At 40.9% G+C, this 16402-nt stretch overlaps 1 protein-coding gene across 1 annotated transcript in view; it reads left to right on the forward strand.

Annotated features, from left to right (window-relative positions):
- LOC132133019 (disintegrin and metalloproteinase domain-containing protein 10-like) overlaps positions 1 to 16402 on the forward strand; it is a 90730-nt gene that overhangs the window by 5821 nt on the left and 68507 nt on the right. Inside the window, exons 5-13 of the mRNA XM_059545672.1 lie at positions 1605 to 1705; positions 1779 to 1904; positions 1982 to 2074; positions 4092 to 4275; positions 4366 to 4529; positions 10523 to 10706; positions 10862 to 11012; positions 11180 to 11363; positions 11440 to 11548. Coding sequence (XP_059401655.1) covers positions 1605 to 1705; positions 1779 to 1904; positions 1982 to 2074; positions 4092 to 4275; positions 4366 to 4529; positions 10523 to 10706; positions 10862 to 11012; positions 11180 to 11363; positions 11440 to 11548 — 1296 coding nt within the window. The remainder of the gene's footprint in view (positions 1 to 1604; positions 1706 to 1778; positions 1905 to 1981; positions 2075 to 4091; positions 4276 to 4365; positions 4530 to 10522; positions 10707 to 10861; positions 11013 to 11179; positions 11364 to 11439; positions 11549 to 16402) is intronic.

Genomic DNA, 16402 nt, shown 5'->3' on the forward strand with positions numbered 1-16402 from the left:
GCATAGGGCTGTGTATTGGCAAGAATACGATACGTATCACGATACAGGGGTTGCGATACGATATGTTGCGATACACTGTGATACTGTCAGCAAGGCGATATATTGGGATTTTTCTTATTTTAGGAATAGGATATATTTTTAGCAAAGCTTTCATTTAGAACACAATTCAATTCTAGTTTATTTGTATAGTGCTTTTTACAACGTAAATCATTGCAAATCAACTTTACAGAAAATAGGGATGCACCGGTTGACCGGCCATAAATCGGAGCCGGACGGTTTTTGCTTAAAATACGTGACCGGCAATCGGCCGGTTTTTTATCTTTTTTTCGGCCGATTTTTCCGGAAGTGCGCTCGCATGCACAGACTACATTGTAATGGTTCGCTATGTCATTTGTGTGGAAGTATTTCTAAATCTGTGCACAGGACACGGGCAGCCGATCAGCACTGGAAGTGCAGAGCTAAACGTCTGAGGCACAGATAGCAGGAAGCGATCAGCAGTTGTTGTACTGGCGCACAAATAACAAGCGTATACTGTAGCGGTCCACGCCCTGAACACGAGTAGACCGTGAAGAGATGTTCAGCTCAACTTTTCACGTGTTGGATGAGAAACCAAACGCACTAAACTGTGACAAAACTTTTTTTTTTTTTTTTTGTAAGTTATAACTCTTATACACATTTGAAAGGCCAGAAATAAACGTCAGTTCTGTATAGGATGATTATTTTTATTTTACCTTAAAATTACATAGACTTAATTTGATTTAAGTAAAATAATAAAAGAACTGCACACTGGTAATGTTTGTTCCTATATGAACTAATGATCCTATAATCACTAACTTGATTCTGATTGGTCATTCAGCTGTCACATGTTCCTGTTTAACTGTGTGTGTGTTCACTGCTCCGTGTGTGTGTGTGTGTGTGTGTGTGTTCACTGCACACTGGTGATGTTTGTTCCTATATGAACTAATGATCCTATAATCACTAACTTGATTCTGATTGGTCATTCAGCCGTCACATGTTCCTGTTTAACTGTGTGTGTGTTCACTGCTCCGTGTGTGTGTGTGTGTGTGTGTGTGTGTGTGTGTGTGTTCACTGCACACTGGTGATGTTTGTTCCTATATGAACTAATGGGCCGTGTCTCTGGAGCGCTTGATTCTGATTGGTCATTCAGCCGTCACATGTTCCTGTTTAACTGTGTGTGTGTTCACTGCTCCGTGTGTGTGTGTGTGTGTGTGTGTGTGTGTGTGTGTGTGTTCACTGCACACTGGTGATGTTTGTTCCTATATGAACTAATGGGCCGTGTCTCTGGAGCGCTTGATTCTGATTGGTCATTCAGCCGTCACATGTTCCTGTTTAACTGTGTGTGTGTTCACTGCTCCGTGTGTGTGTGTGTGTGTGTGTGTGTGTGTGTGTGTGTGTTCACTGCACACTGGTAATGTTTGTTCCTATATGAACTAATGGGCCGTGTCTCTGGAGCGCTTGATTCTGATTGGTCATTCAGCCGTCACATGTTCCTGTTTAACGCTGATCCTCCTGGTGCTCAGAGTAAGATGATGTGGTGTGGTTTTGTGATGCTGATGGTCTGTCCTCTCTGTCGTGTGATCCAGAGTATCCGCACAAATACGGCCCAGAAGGCGGCTGCGCAGATTCGTCTGTGTTTGAGAGAATGAAGAAGTATCAGGCGTCAGCGCTGGAGGAACTGGCCAAGGTCAGACATCTGCGTCTGCTTGACTCATATTCAGAGCAACTGCAGCTGCACAAGCCTCTGTCTTTCCCTTCAGGAGGATCACGTGTTGCTGAGGAAGAGGAGGATGACACAGGTGGAGAAGAACACCTGCCAGCTCTTCATCCAAACCGATCACCTCTTCTACAAGTACTACAAGAGCAGAGAGGCCGTGATCGCTCAGGTGCGTCCTGTCCTGCCCTGTGCTGACCTGAGAGCGCTGTGATGATGATGATGATGATGATGTGCTGTGTCCCGCAGATCTCCAGTCACGTCAAGGCCATCGATGCCATCTACCAGGGCACAGACTTCATGGGCATCCGCAACATCAGCTTCATGGTCAAGAGGATACGGGTGATTTCATCTCATTAGTGCATGTGTAGAGATACAGAACTAAACTCGAGGAGAAATGTTGTCTTAGCAACTAGCTGAAATAGTTTTTTTAGGCCATCCTTAAAAATATTTTGGTTTGCAGTAACGGTAAAAATTAAAAAAAGGGGCGGTAGATAGGTCTATTCCCCCCCCCCCAAGTTTCAATGTAAAATAAAAAGTAAAATTTTGGTGATGGTGATGACGTCGGTATGAATTTAAACAAATTAGGTGACGTCACTGACTGGGTCTTCAACCCGTGCCCTCGGGCGCATCATTGCAAACCTCATTTTGATGCAGGCTATATAGACCACAAACAAATTTAAATCTTTGTCAAAAACATGTTTATTACATGAATTTCAGGTAGAATTCACATTTCTGTTGTAAAAAGAGAAACATTATGCAGAAGTATTATTTGCTGTTATGTGTGTGTGTCCGAAGCTGCTGTTGCTGCTCCGAGAGAAGGCCGTTAAAATCAATTTCCTATTTTCGTTTTCAAAACTTGTGTTGGTTTGGTCCAATTGATTCGTGCAATAGATTTTCTAAGTTTTAGACTAGATGGGAGAAGGGATGGGAAAAGATCTGGGCACAGTTTTTCCAGAAGTGCCAAGTTAAAGCGGTGTGGAGCTGTTTTAATGAATGTTTTTAGATGTATTCTGGTGCCCGAACCCGTATGACTTTGAACAGTGACCGCGAACATTTAGTTTACTGCAGGCGCAGCCATCATTACCAAGCGCGAGCCGTTGACTCTGACAGTGAGTGAGAGTATGAGACAAAGCGAACGCACAGGACACAGTGTGACATCCGTTCATTCAGAGTTTCTCAGATCTGCTTTATGCACTACCCGTGAGACCTCCGTTCATCTTCTGAACACAGTTTAAGATATTTTAGATTTAGTCCGAGAGCTCTCAGTCCCTCCATTGAAGCTGTGTGTACGGTCTACTGTCCATGTCCAGAAAGGTAAGAAAAACATCATCAAAGTAGTCCATGTGACATCAGAGGCTCAGGTAGAATATTTTGAAGCATCGAAAATACATTTTGGTCCAAAAATAGCAAAAACTACGACTTTATTCAGCATTGTCTTCTCCTCCGTGTCTGTTGAGAGAGAGAGTTCAAAACAAAGCAGTTTGTGATATCCGGTTCATGAACGAATCATTCAGTTCACCAAATCGAACTGAATCGTTTTAAACGGTTCACATCTCTAATACGCATTAATCCACAAATGACTTTAACTTGTTTAATGTGGCTGACACTCAAACAAACCAATATCCCGGAGTAATTCATTTACTCAAACAGTACACTGACTGAACTGCTGTGAAGAGAGAACTGAAGATGAACACCGAGCCGAGACAGATAACGAACTAACGATTCTCGGGTCTAGAGACGCGATGCCCTGCGTTTGGCGTGTATGCACCATAATACTAATCTTGTTGATCGTTATAATAGCATACGTTTTCTATAAAGATACGAATTAAAACAACTCACCTGTCGAGTAAAACACAAGCGAGATTGGCATCTCTTTCTGTTGAAGTTTGTCGCGAAGCTCTCTCCATCTAGAAAATGCAACACCGATATTGATCCTCGCTCTTTCTCTGCTCTTGTCCCAAACTCTTCTTGGGTCGTTTGGTTGCCCCGTACGCTTACGTTTACGAGAGATGTCCTTGTCGACAGAACCAGCAGCAGACGGTAAACAGTAATTATGTTCCATTAATAAGTAACACAATTACTTAAAACAGTAAATAAGGAACTGCTTGAAGCAAGCTGGTGGTTTGCTGGACCCTAGACACTACTTCTGCATTTGTCCACGACACTGTTGTCATGTGGTGTCTACGTCAGTAAAGGGGTAACTCCACTGCCCCGTGTCACTGTTTCTCATGATGTACAGTAACTGAAATTATATATTTTTTTAGGTATTATACAGTATATCTTATGTCTTGAGTGGTTAGTAAGCCAGCTTTAGGCACAGCAGCTGGTCTCTAACAGTGTTCTGGTCTGGGCTCAGATAAACACCACGAGTGACGAGCGCGATCGCTCCAACCCCTTCCGCTTCGCTAACATCGGCGTGGAGAAGTTCCTGGAGCTGAACTCGGAGCAGAATCATGATGATTACTGTCTGGCGTATGTCTTCACCGACCGGGACTTTGACGACGGCGTGCTGGGTCTGGCCTGGGTCGGGGCTCCAGCCGGTAAACACTGCTGCATGATACAGACGTTCCCTCAGACGAGTGTTTGTCCTTCAGGCCTCTGATGCTGCTGTGTGTGTGTGTGTGTGTCAGGGAGCTCTGGGGGGATCTGTGAGAAGAACAAGCTGTATTCTGATGGGAAGAAGAAGTCTCTGAACACTGGGATCATCACAGTGCAGAACTACGCCTCGCACGTGCCTCCTAAAGTCTCACACATTACCTTCGCTCACGAGGTCGGACACAACTTCGGTTCCCCGGTGAGTGCTGAAGTGAGCAGAGCTGAAATCACTGTCTGACACTGCACTGTCACTCTGTATGATGAAAACACATACACTAATGACGAATGAGAGAATTTACTATTTATGACTTGATTTATTCAGAGTTTCTGCTGGTCTTAAACATGTCTCAAGTCTTGGTTTGCCCTTCCACAAATTATGGCCATGAAAATCTTAAATCAGAGCAGGAAGTTAAATTTATAAACTGAATTAAGGCTCTTCAGACACTGGAAACAGAACAGAATCACTAGGTGCGTTTACATGGACACTTTTTGCTTCCATCGGAATGAATTCATTCTGATTGACGAATCCGAACGTAGTGTCCTAATTAGACGACGACCAGCACATGAACTGTTGTGTTGCTTAAAGTTACTTTAGAAAACAAAAACGCACTCAAAACTAGTCGTCTGTTGATGAGTCTTAAACAAGGACTGGTGGAACGTGGTCATGTTCCACTTCACATACGCTGAGTGAAAGGGGAGATTTATATTGACAGGACACTTATTTATGACACTTTATTCACCAGGAAGAACACCTCGTTCCACGTGTCATACGTCATTATGCTAGTTCTACGTCACTGCGCATGCATATACATTGTGTCGTCTGCTGTCTCTCTGAATGAGGACGAAAACACATGAAGAACATCTCCAGAACTGCTCTGAGAGTCACTTCATTAGGGCTGAATAATTACACCGGCGAAGCTGACAAAATTACAATTTTCATATCGTCTGCCCTTTATTATACTACGACATTATACTACCTATTCTGCAGTCATCATGGTGAGATTAGGTTCCTTTAATCTAAAAAAACAAGAATTGAAAAGAATCGAAAACAACAGTGAGGAATCGATTCTTGGTATTGATTCCCATTGGAATCGGAATCGATTCCAAAAATTGTGGAATTGAACAGCCCTACACTTCATGAGCATTTGACCGCTTGATTTGAACAAAAGCATCATATCACATGCACAGAATTGTAAAGGTATTCATTTATTTTGCAACCCGTCAAAATAAAAGTTTTGAAGTCTATTACATAGCCTACTACTATTTTTGAAGGAATAATCACACAACATTTCTTCCATGTTTTAAATTTAATTTAAATAAATCCCCTTTTTAGCCAAAAAAAGGTTTGCTTAAAATTAAGTAATTAAAAGACAAATAAAATTAATGTTTCATGCCTTGATGTGAGAACAATACAAATTTAAATACACACATTAATTTCTGAGCGGAAAAAAATCATTAGGCTTCTTTTAAGAAAAAATGAATTAAGTTGTTTCATGCGTTCAAATAATTAGACATGCTAAAACAGAATTTGGTAAAAAAAAATTCATAGGGCCCTAATATGATTTTTGTTAAACTTTTATTAAATTGATTTGAAAATGTATAAGTTTAATGATTTTATTTAATTAGACTTAATTTATGATTAATAAATTTTTATTTAACTATTAAAAAGGAGTGGAGTAAAATTAAAATGAAAAAAAAAACTGAATCCAGAAAAATTCAATAACAGAATTTGGAAATAACTACAATGGAATTTAGTTAAATTTAACTGATTTCATAGGGCCCTATTAGAGTGTGGTAATTTAATATTACTGTTATTATAATAATAATAATAATTATTATTATTACTTCTATTAGTATGGTCCGGTACGGTTTTCTTTTTTTTTTCTTTTTTAAAAAAAGCACTTTTTCCAGTATTCAATTTAAAAACTATCGGTTAATTAATTGGTATCGGCCAGTGTGGTGCAACCTTGCTATCGGTATCGGCAAAATCCAATATCGGTCAACCTCTAGTGGTGATGATGATGATGATGGTAGTGGTGAATGATTGTGATGATGGTGATGATTGTGAATGATGATGGTGGTGGTGAATGATTGTGAATGATGATGATGATGATTGTGAATGATTGTGATGATGGTGATGATTGTGAATGATGATGGTGGTGGTGAATGATTGTGAATGATGATTGTGAATGATTGTGAATGATTGTGATGATGGTGATGATTGTGAATGATGATGATGGTGGTGAATGATTGTGATGATGGTGATGATTGTGAATGATGATGGTGGTGGTGGTGAATGATTGTGATGATTGTGAATGATGATGGTGGTGGTGGTGAATGATTGTGATGATTGTGAATGATGATGATGGTAGTGGTGAATGATTGTGATGATGGTGATGATTGTGAATGATGATGGTGGTGATTGTGAATGATTGTGATGATGGTGATGATTGTGAATGATGATGGTGGTGGTGAATGATTGTGAATGATGATGATTGTGAATGATTGTGATGATGGTGATGATTGTGAATGATGATGGTGGTGGTGAATGATTGTGAATGATGATGATGATTGTGAATGATTGTGATGATGGTGATGATGATGGTGGTGGTGATGGTGATGATTGTGAATGATGATGGTGGTGGTGGTGAATGATTGTGATGATTGTGAATGATGATGGTGGTGGTGGTGGTGAATGATTGTGATGATTGTGAATGATGATGATGGTGGTGGTGAATGATTGTGATGATGGTGATGATTGTGAATGATGATGGTGGTGGTGAATGATTGTGAATGATGATGATGATTGTGAATGATTGTGATGATGGTGATGATTGTGAATGATGATGATGATGGTGGTGGTGAATGATTGTGATGATGGTGATTATTGTGAATGATGATGGTGTGGTGGTGAATGATTGTGATGATGGTGATGATTGTGAATGATGATGATGGTGGTGAATGATTGTGAATGATGATGGTGGTGGTGAATGATTGTGAATGATGATGATGATTGTGATGATGGTGATGATTGTGAATGATGATGATGATGATGATGATGGTGGTGGTGAATGATTGTGATGATGGTGATGATTGTGAATGATGATAATGGTGGTGGTGGTGAATGATTGTGATGATTGTGAATGATGATGGTGGTGGTGGTGAATGATTGTGATGATTGTGATGATTGTGAATGATGATGATGGTAGTGGTGAATGATTGTGATGATGGTGATGATTGTGAATGATGATGGTGGTGGTGAATGATTGTGAATGATGATGATGATTGTAAATGATTGTGATGATGGTGATGATTGTGAATGATTGTGATGATGGTGATTGTGAATGATGATGATGGTGGTGGTGAATAATTGTGATGATGGTGATGATTGTGAATGATGATGGTGGTGAATGATTGTGATGATGGTGATGATTGTGAATGATGGTGGTGGTGGTGAATGATTGTGATGATGGTGATGATTGTGAATGATGATGATGGTGGTGGTGGTGGTGAATGATTGTGATGATGGTGATGATTGTGAATGATGGTGGTGGTGGTGGTGAATGATTGTGATGATGGTGATGATTGTGAATAATGATGGTGGTGGTGGTGAATGATTTTGATGATGGTGATGATTGTGAATGATGATGGTGGTGGTGAATGATTGTGAATGATGATGGTGGTGGTGGTGGTGAATGATTGTGATGATGGTGATGATTGTGAATGATGGTGGTGGTGGTGGTGAATGATTGTGATGATGGTGATGATTGTGAATGATGATGGTGGTGGTGGTGAATGATTGTGATGATGGTGATGATTGTGAATGATGATGGTGGTGGTGGTGAATGATTGTGAATGATGATGGTGGTGGTGATGAATTAGGGCTGTGCAAAAAATCGAATGCGATTTTCATGCGCATCTCATCAGTAAAGATGCTCCTGTAATTAGAAGTATATCTCCAGCATGTGCGTTCAGATCAGGGTTGCCAGGTTTTCACATCAAATCCTGCCCAGTTGCTTGTTAAAACTAGTCCAAAACTAGCCCAATCGCGTTTCCGGGAGGTTCCCTGAAAAAAATTGCTTCCCGGGGTTAAAATATAAATTTTTTGGAAGGGTTTCCCTGGTAAAATTAGCATTTTAGGGGCTAAATATCACGTTATTGGTATTGGGGTTGCTTCAAACCGCGGACATGAAAAACAATCGCAGACTTGGCAAAACTGGTTCAGGTGGAGCGGCAGTTACTACACAGAGCCGTAGTCTACCGACAACTAACACAAAATCGTTTTCTAAATCGACAAAGAATCGCCTGCGATTTTAACATCGATTTTGTGTAGATTGTCAGTGAATTACGGCTCGGTGTAGTAAATGCCAACCGGTGTTGCCAAGTCTGTGGTTGTTTTTCATGTCCGCGGGTCAAAGTGACCCCAATACAAATAACGTGATATTTATCCCCTAAAATGCGAATTTTACCAAGGCAACCCTGCTAAAAAAAAATGTATATTTTAACCCCTGGAAGCAATTTTTTTATCGGGGAACCTTCTGGAAGCGCGATTGGGCTAGTTTTGGACTAGTTTTGAGAAGCAACTGGGCAGGATTTGTTGTGAAAACCTTGCAACCCTGATCCGAACGCACGTGCTGGAGATATACTTCTAATTACAGGAGCATCTTTACTGATGAGATGCGCATGAAAATCGCATTCAATTTTTTGTACAGCCCTATGGTGAATGATTGTGAATGATGATGGTGGTAGTGAATGATGATGATGGTGGTGGTGAATGATTGTGATGATGGTGATGAATGTGAATGATGATGGTGGTGGTGGTAAATGATTGTGGTGATGGTGATGATAGTGAATGATGATGATGGTGGTGGTGGTGGTGAATGATTGTGATGATGGTGATGAATGTGAATGATGATGATGATGATGGTGGTGGTGAATGATTGTGATGATTGTGAATGATTGTGATGGTGGTGGTGGTGGTGGTGAATGATTGTGATGGTGGTGGTGAATGATTGTGGTGGTGGTGGTGGTGGTGGTGGTAAATGATTGTGGTGATGGTGATGATAGTGAATGATGATGATGATGGTGGTCGTGAATGATTGTGATGATTGTGATGATGGTGGTGGTGGTGAATGATGGTGATGATTGTGAATGATGGTGGTGGTGGTAAATGATTGTGGTGATGGTGATGATAGTGGATGATGATGATGATGATGATGGTGGTGAATGATTGTGATGATAGTGATGATTGTGATGGTGGTGGTGAATGATGATGATGATGATGGTGATGATTGTGAATGATGATGATGATGATGATGATGATGGTGGTGGTGGTGGTAAATGATTGTGATGATGGTGATGATAGTGGATGATGATGATGATGATGATGGTGGTGAATGATGATGATGATGATGATGATGATTGTGGATGATGATGATGGTGGTGGTGGTAAATGATTGTGGTGATGGTGATGATAGTGGATGATGATGATGATGATGGTGGTGAATGATTGTGATGATAGTGATGATTGTGAATGATGGTGGTGGTGAATGATGATGATGATGATGGTGATGATTGTGAATGATGATGATGGTGGTGGTGGTAAATGATTGTGATGATAGTGGATGATGATGATGATGATGATGGTGGTGGTGAATGATTGTGATGATAGTGATGATTGTGAATGATGATGATGATGTGATGATTGTGAATGATGATGATGGTGGTGGTGGTGGTGGTAAATGATTGTGGTGTTGGTGATGATAGTGAATGATGATGATGGTGGTGATGATTGTGAATGATGATGATGATGATGGTGATGATTGTGAATGATGATGATGATGATGGTGATGATTGTGATGATTGTGATGATTGTGAATGATGATGGTGGTGGTGAATGATTGTGGTGTTGGTGATGATAGTGAATGATGATGATGGTGGTGAATGATTGTGATGATGGTGATGATTGTGAATGATGATGATGATTGTGATGATTGTGAATGATGATGATGATGATGATGATGATGGTGATGATTGTGAATGATGATGATGATGATGGTGATGATTGTGAATGATGATGATGATGATTGTGATGATTGTGAATGATGATGGTGGTGGTGAATGATTGTGATGATGGTGATGTTTGTGGATGATGATGATGATGATGATGATGATGATGATGATGGTCCACAGCATGACTCCGGGTCGGAGTGCACTCCTGGCGAGTCTAAGAGCCAGGATAAGAAGGAGCGAGGGAACTACATCATGTACGCTCGAGCCACTTCCGGAGACAAGCTGAACAACAACAAGTTCTCCGTCTGCAGCGTCAAGAACATCAGCCAGGTGCTGGAGAAGAAGCGCGGCAGCTGTTTCGTGGGTGAGTCTCAGAGCGACAGGAGAGTGAGTGCTGATCCTCAGCTGGAGCGCTGATGTGTGTGTGTGTGGGTGTGTTCACTTCACTGTGTGTGTGTGTGTGTTCACTGATGTGTGTGCGTGTGTGTGTGTGTGTGTGTGTGTGTGTGTGTGTCACAGAGTCTGGACAGCCCATCTGTGGGAACGGTCTGGTGGAGCCGGGCGAGGAGTGTGATTGTGGCTACAGTGATCAGTGTAAAGATGAGTGCTGCTATGATGCTAATCAGCCAGACAACAGGAAGTGCAAACTCAAGCCCAACAAAATCTGCAGGTGCAAAGCTCAGGTTTCTTCATCGTGATTTCTGTTGGATTGATATTTAGTTCCATGTGTTGATTTGATGCTCATGAATGACGTGGTCTCCGTGTGTGTGTCTGTGTGTGTGTGTGTTTGTGTGTCTCCGTGTGTGTGTCTGTGTGTGTGTGTGTGTGTGTGTGCAGTCCGAGTCAGGGCCCCTGCTGCAGGGCCGAGTGCTCCTACAAGGGCCGGAACGAGAAGTGTCGTGAGGAGTCGGAGTGTGCTCATCAGGGCATGTGTAACGGTGCCTCGGCCCAGTGCCCCACCTCAGAGCCCAAAGCTAACTTCACCGCCTGCCACGGGGACACGCAGGTCTGCCTGAACGGGGTGAGTGATCTTCCCCTGCGCACCGCTCCTGTGTGTGTGTGTGTCAGCCGTCTCATGCCTGCTCTCTGTGTTTCAGGGCTGCTCCGGCTCCATCTGTGAGAAGTATGGGCTGGAGGTCTGCACCTGTGCCAGTGTGGATGGCAAAGACGAGACTGAGCTCTGCCACGTGTGCTGCATGGAGAAGAGTCAGTACAGACCACTGCTGCAGCCGCTTCGCACACTGACACACACACAAATTAATATGCACGGTGACACTACAAACAGGGTTTCTACAGGTCTTAAAAAGCCTCAATTCACATTTTAACAAATTAAGGCCTTAAAATGTCTTAAATCAGAGCAGAAAGTCTTAAAAACCATAAAGCAATTGCATTAAATGTTGCACGCACTGCAAAAAATTGACATCTCAGTATTTTTATCTTGTTTTCCAGTACAAATGTCTAAACATCCTTAAATCAAGATTTCCTGAGGATACAAAAATACAAAATGAACATATAAAGTTTTCTGAGAAAAATGAAGTGAGTTTGTGTTTAAACCAAGAACTAGGGCTGGGCGATATACAAAAAAAAATGATATCTCGATATTGTCAAAATTTTTACGATATTCGATATATATCTCGATATGTTTGCATTTAAATAATAAAAAATAAAACATGATTTTCTTTTGCCCATTAAAAAAAAAAAACTATTTAGATTAAACAGCTAATTTAAGCAGTTAAAAAATCTAGACCAAGAGATCACTTACTGCTTTTTATTAATGAACACATGTAGGCCTATATGTAACTGAAGCAGTGCAAATTAAGTAACAGTTACAGAAAGTGCATTCTTCTTTTTAGTGCATGCAATTCACAATTTAAACTATGCAACTGGGACAAGTATTTTATTTTAATTTTTTAACAAGTTTTTAAGCTAAGAACACAAGTCTGTCAACTGTCTGTGGTTTTAAGAGAAGCTCTGTGGCATGAAACTATGTTCCTACTGACACTAAAAACCCTCTTAGATGGGGAGCTTGTTGCTGAAGCACATAGCTATTTCTTATATATAAATATATATAAATGAATACCAAAGACTTTTGCATTTTCTCTGTCTATATTATGGAAACTGGTAAACATATCAGTGAAATTCCCCAATAGTAATTCCAAATGGCCATAGCCTGTTTCTCTATTCAAACATCAGCGGTCGAGTAAGTGCATTTATTTTGCGATCACAAATGCAAACAATACAGTTGAGATCTCACGACAGAACACAGACCGGCTGAACGACGCTTTCATTAGATCGCTCAATTCCAGCTTGTTAGTGTTTTCAGATTATCATCGGCGGCTCTTCCGCAATGAGGAGTGAGCACGTGCGCATGGTTGCCAGATTGCTTAAAATAAGCAAACACCGGGCAGAAAATGTATCCTTGTAACAGTGAAGCTCTGATTCGGAGATTTAAACTCTTGTTATCTGGCAACCGCTATCATTACAGCTCTCGTAGTAGAGGGGCGTAGAGCAGTCAGCAGTTACAGGCTCCTTTTTTGGACATTCGGCGCGTTCTTTTGGGAAAGTATGCTTGAATTTGAAATATTCGATATTCCCGATATATTCAAATTGTACATCGTCGTCAAAATTATTCCGATAGTATCGCTAATATTCGATATATCGCCCAGCCCTACCAAGAACAAATAAAAAGTGGGGAATTAACTTGTTTCCCCTAAAATTAAGTAGATTTTTCTGAATCCTTGTTCATTATCATATGCATCTAGACATCTGCACTGGAAAACAAGTCTTAAATACTAATGAAGTACGTCACATTTTGCAGTGTGATCAGAAGTATAGTAAAAGTTATTTTAATGTTCTAGCTGAGCTATTTTATAAAGGGATAGTTCATCAAAAAATGTAAAAAGTTATATTGAAAAATACCCTTGCTCTTCCAAGCTTTATAATGGCAGTGAGTAGTGGGGAGACGGATCACAAAGCTCACAGTTCGGACCATATTACAGATTCTGAGTCACGAATCAGGTACTTTTTCAGATCAGCAAAAAAAAATAAAGTGTGCTTTTCATTTACTACTGAAAGCTTATTTTAAGTGATTCTATACCATAGCAAAAACTACTAGCTGAACTAATTAAGTCCGTAATCAAACAAGAACAATTGTGAAGATGAATAAAACACAGTTACTAATAAAGTCAGTAACACTAGTATTCAGGTGCAGGAATCTAATAATTGTAACCTAACACAATAGTGCTCTTCACTGCATTAGTTAAATATAGGAGACTGACGCAGGTATTTATAGGCTGCTTTAAGACCAAATATATTGACACGCATCCACTTGCTTTCTCAGCTGTTTCAAGACATAACCAACTGTGTTTATGAGAATACTTGCCAGTTCTTTAATATAACTTTGTGTGTATGTTTGGGTTCAAAGAGAGTGAAAGAGGAATCAGTCTGAGTGAATCGCGCCTCTCTCTCTCTCTCTCTCTGGATGTGTGTGGCAGCGGTAGAAAACAGTGCACCTCTTCTCTTTTGCTTAAATGGTTAAAAATAGTTTGAATGGGTAAATTGGCAAGACAAAACACATGCAAACGATAAACTCAAACTGTATGATGGTTAAATGTAACAGTTAATCTGCCGAACCGTGAGGTCTGGTCTGTACGGATCACGGATTATCTACGATCCGCACCTCTAGCAGTGAGTGGGGTTTTTTAAATTTTTTTTGTATTAGTCCAAAAGAATAGTTTTCACGGCTCCGGTGGGTGAACTAGGACGTAGCGTAAGGTTAGGTGAGAATATGCTAGTCTCGCGAGAACCGACATTTGTTTACAGGAGCAAAGGAAGCAAAGTTTTACTTTAGCAAGGAAAACCAGTCTCCTCTTGGCTTTTATCGAATTCCTCCCACATTTTCATTTACTAATCTTTATTTAGTTCTAATTTGTGACCAGTGTTTTGTTTTGCTCTCTCACAATGAACGTGCCTACAGCAGTTAGCAGAAGCTGGAGATTACTCCAGGCTTACATATGGATATTATATGTACAAAAACGCATTGATTTGCTTCAGAAGACCTTTATATAAGGCTTTTATTTACTGTGTGTGTGTGTGTGTGTGTGTGTGTGTGTGTGTTCACAGTGTGTGTGTGTGTGTGTGTGTGTGTGTGTGTGTGTTCACAGTGTGTGTGTGTGTGTGTGTGTGTTCACTGCTGTGTGTGTGTGTTCACTGCTGTGTGTGTGTGTTCACTGCTGTGTGTGTGTTCACTGCTGTGTGTGTGTGTGTGTGTGTGTGTGTTTGTGTGTGTTCAGTGTGTTTGTGTGTGTTCAGTGTGTTTGTGTGTGTTCAGTGTGTTTGTGTGTGTTCACTGCTGTGTGTGTGTGTGTTCACTGCTGTGTGTGTGTTCACTAGTGTGTGTGTGTGTTCAGTGTGTTTGTGTGTGTTCAGTGTGTTTGTGTGTGTTCACTGCTGTGTTTGTGTGTGTTCACTGCTGTGTGTGTGTTCACTGCTGTGTGTGTGTTCACTAGTGTGTGTGTGTGTGTGTTTGTGTGTGTTCAGTGTGTGTGTGTGTGTGTGTTCACTGCTGTGTGTGTGTTCACTAGTGTGTGTGTGTGTGTTTGTGTGTGTTCAGTGTGTTTGTGTGTGTTCAGTGTGTGTGTGTTCACTGCTGTGTGTGTGTTCACTAGTGTGTGTGTGTGTGTTTGTGTGTGTTCAGTGTGTTTGTGTGTGTTCACTGCTGTGTGTGTGTGTTCACTGCTGTGTGTGTGTTCACTAGTGTGTGTGTGTGTTCAGTGTGTTTGTGTGTGTTCAGTGTGTTTGTGTGTGTTCACTGCTGTGTTTGTGTGTGTTCACTGCTGTGTGTGTGTTCACTGCTGTGTGTGTGTTCACTAGTGTGTGTGTGTGTGTGTTTGTGTGTGTTCAGTGTGTGTGTGTGTGTGTGTTCACTGCTGTGTGTGTGTTCACTAGTGTGTGTGTGTGTGTTTGTGTGTGTTCAGTGTGTTTGTGTGTGTTCAGTGTGTGTGTGTGTGTGTGTTCACTGCTGTGTGTGTGTTCACTAGTGTGTGTGTGTGTGTTTGTGTGTGTTCAGTGTGTTTGTGTGTGTTCAGTGTGTGTGTGTTCACTGCTGTGTGTGTGTTCACTAGTGTGTGTGTGTGTGTTTGTGTGTGTTCAGTGTGTTTGTGTGTGTTCACTGCTGTGTGTGTGTGTTCACTGCTGTGTGTGTTCACTAGTGTGTTTGTGTGTGTTCAGTGTGTGTGTTCAGTGTGTGTGTGTTCACTGCTGTGTGTGTGTTCACTGCTGTGTGTGTGTTCACTAGTGTGTGTGTGTGTGTGTTTGTGTGTGTTCAGTGTGTTTGTGTGTGTTCACTGCTGTGTGTGTTCACTTGTGTGTGTGTTTGTGTGTGTTCAGTGTGTTTGTGTGTGTTCACTGCTGTGTGTGTGTGTTCACTGCTGTGTGTGTGTTCACTAGTGTGTGTGTGTGTGTGTGTTTGTGTGTGTTCAGTGTGTGTGTGTTCACTGCTGTGTGTGTGTGTTCACTAGTGTGTGTGTGTGTGTTTTTGTGTGTTCACTGCTGTGTGTGTGTGTTCACTGCTGTGTGTGTGTGTGTGTTTGTGTGTGTTCAGTGTGTGTGTGTTCACTGCTGTGTGTGCACTTTGGATGGGTTGAATGTCACTCACTTTAATTTCTTCCTTTTAAATGTCTTTCTGAAAGGTTTCTTAAAGTCTTGAATTTAACAAAACTTCCAAATCCTGTCCAAAACACAGCTAATAATTCTAGATAGCATATTACTGTAATTGCTTTCTCTTTTTTTTCTCACCGTAGCTTAATTTCCATCAAGATTCAGAACACTTTAACACAACACAATTTAATCAGTTATGGTGACTAATAAAAATGTAGAAATATAATAAGAAGGACCAAATGTACACTTCAGATTAATGAAGATGATGCTGCCAAAATCTAATTCCTGTGTTATCTGTAAATATGAAAGCACTGATTTTTAATCAAGTTGATTTTTGTTTTGGTTGTATTATTCACACACACAAATATTTGGAGAATAATATGCACTGTAACTAGCCTTCAT

Source organism: Carassius carassius, chromosome 50 (genome assembly GCF_963082965.1).
Source record: "Carassius carassius chromosome 50, fCarCar2.1, whole genome shotgun sequence".
Lineage (NCBI taxonomy): Eukaryota > Metazoa > Chordata > Actinopteri > Cypriniformes > Cyprinidae > Carassius > Carassius carassius.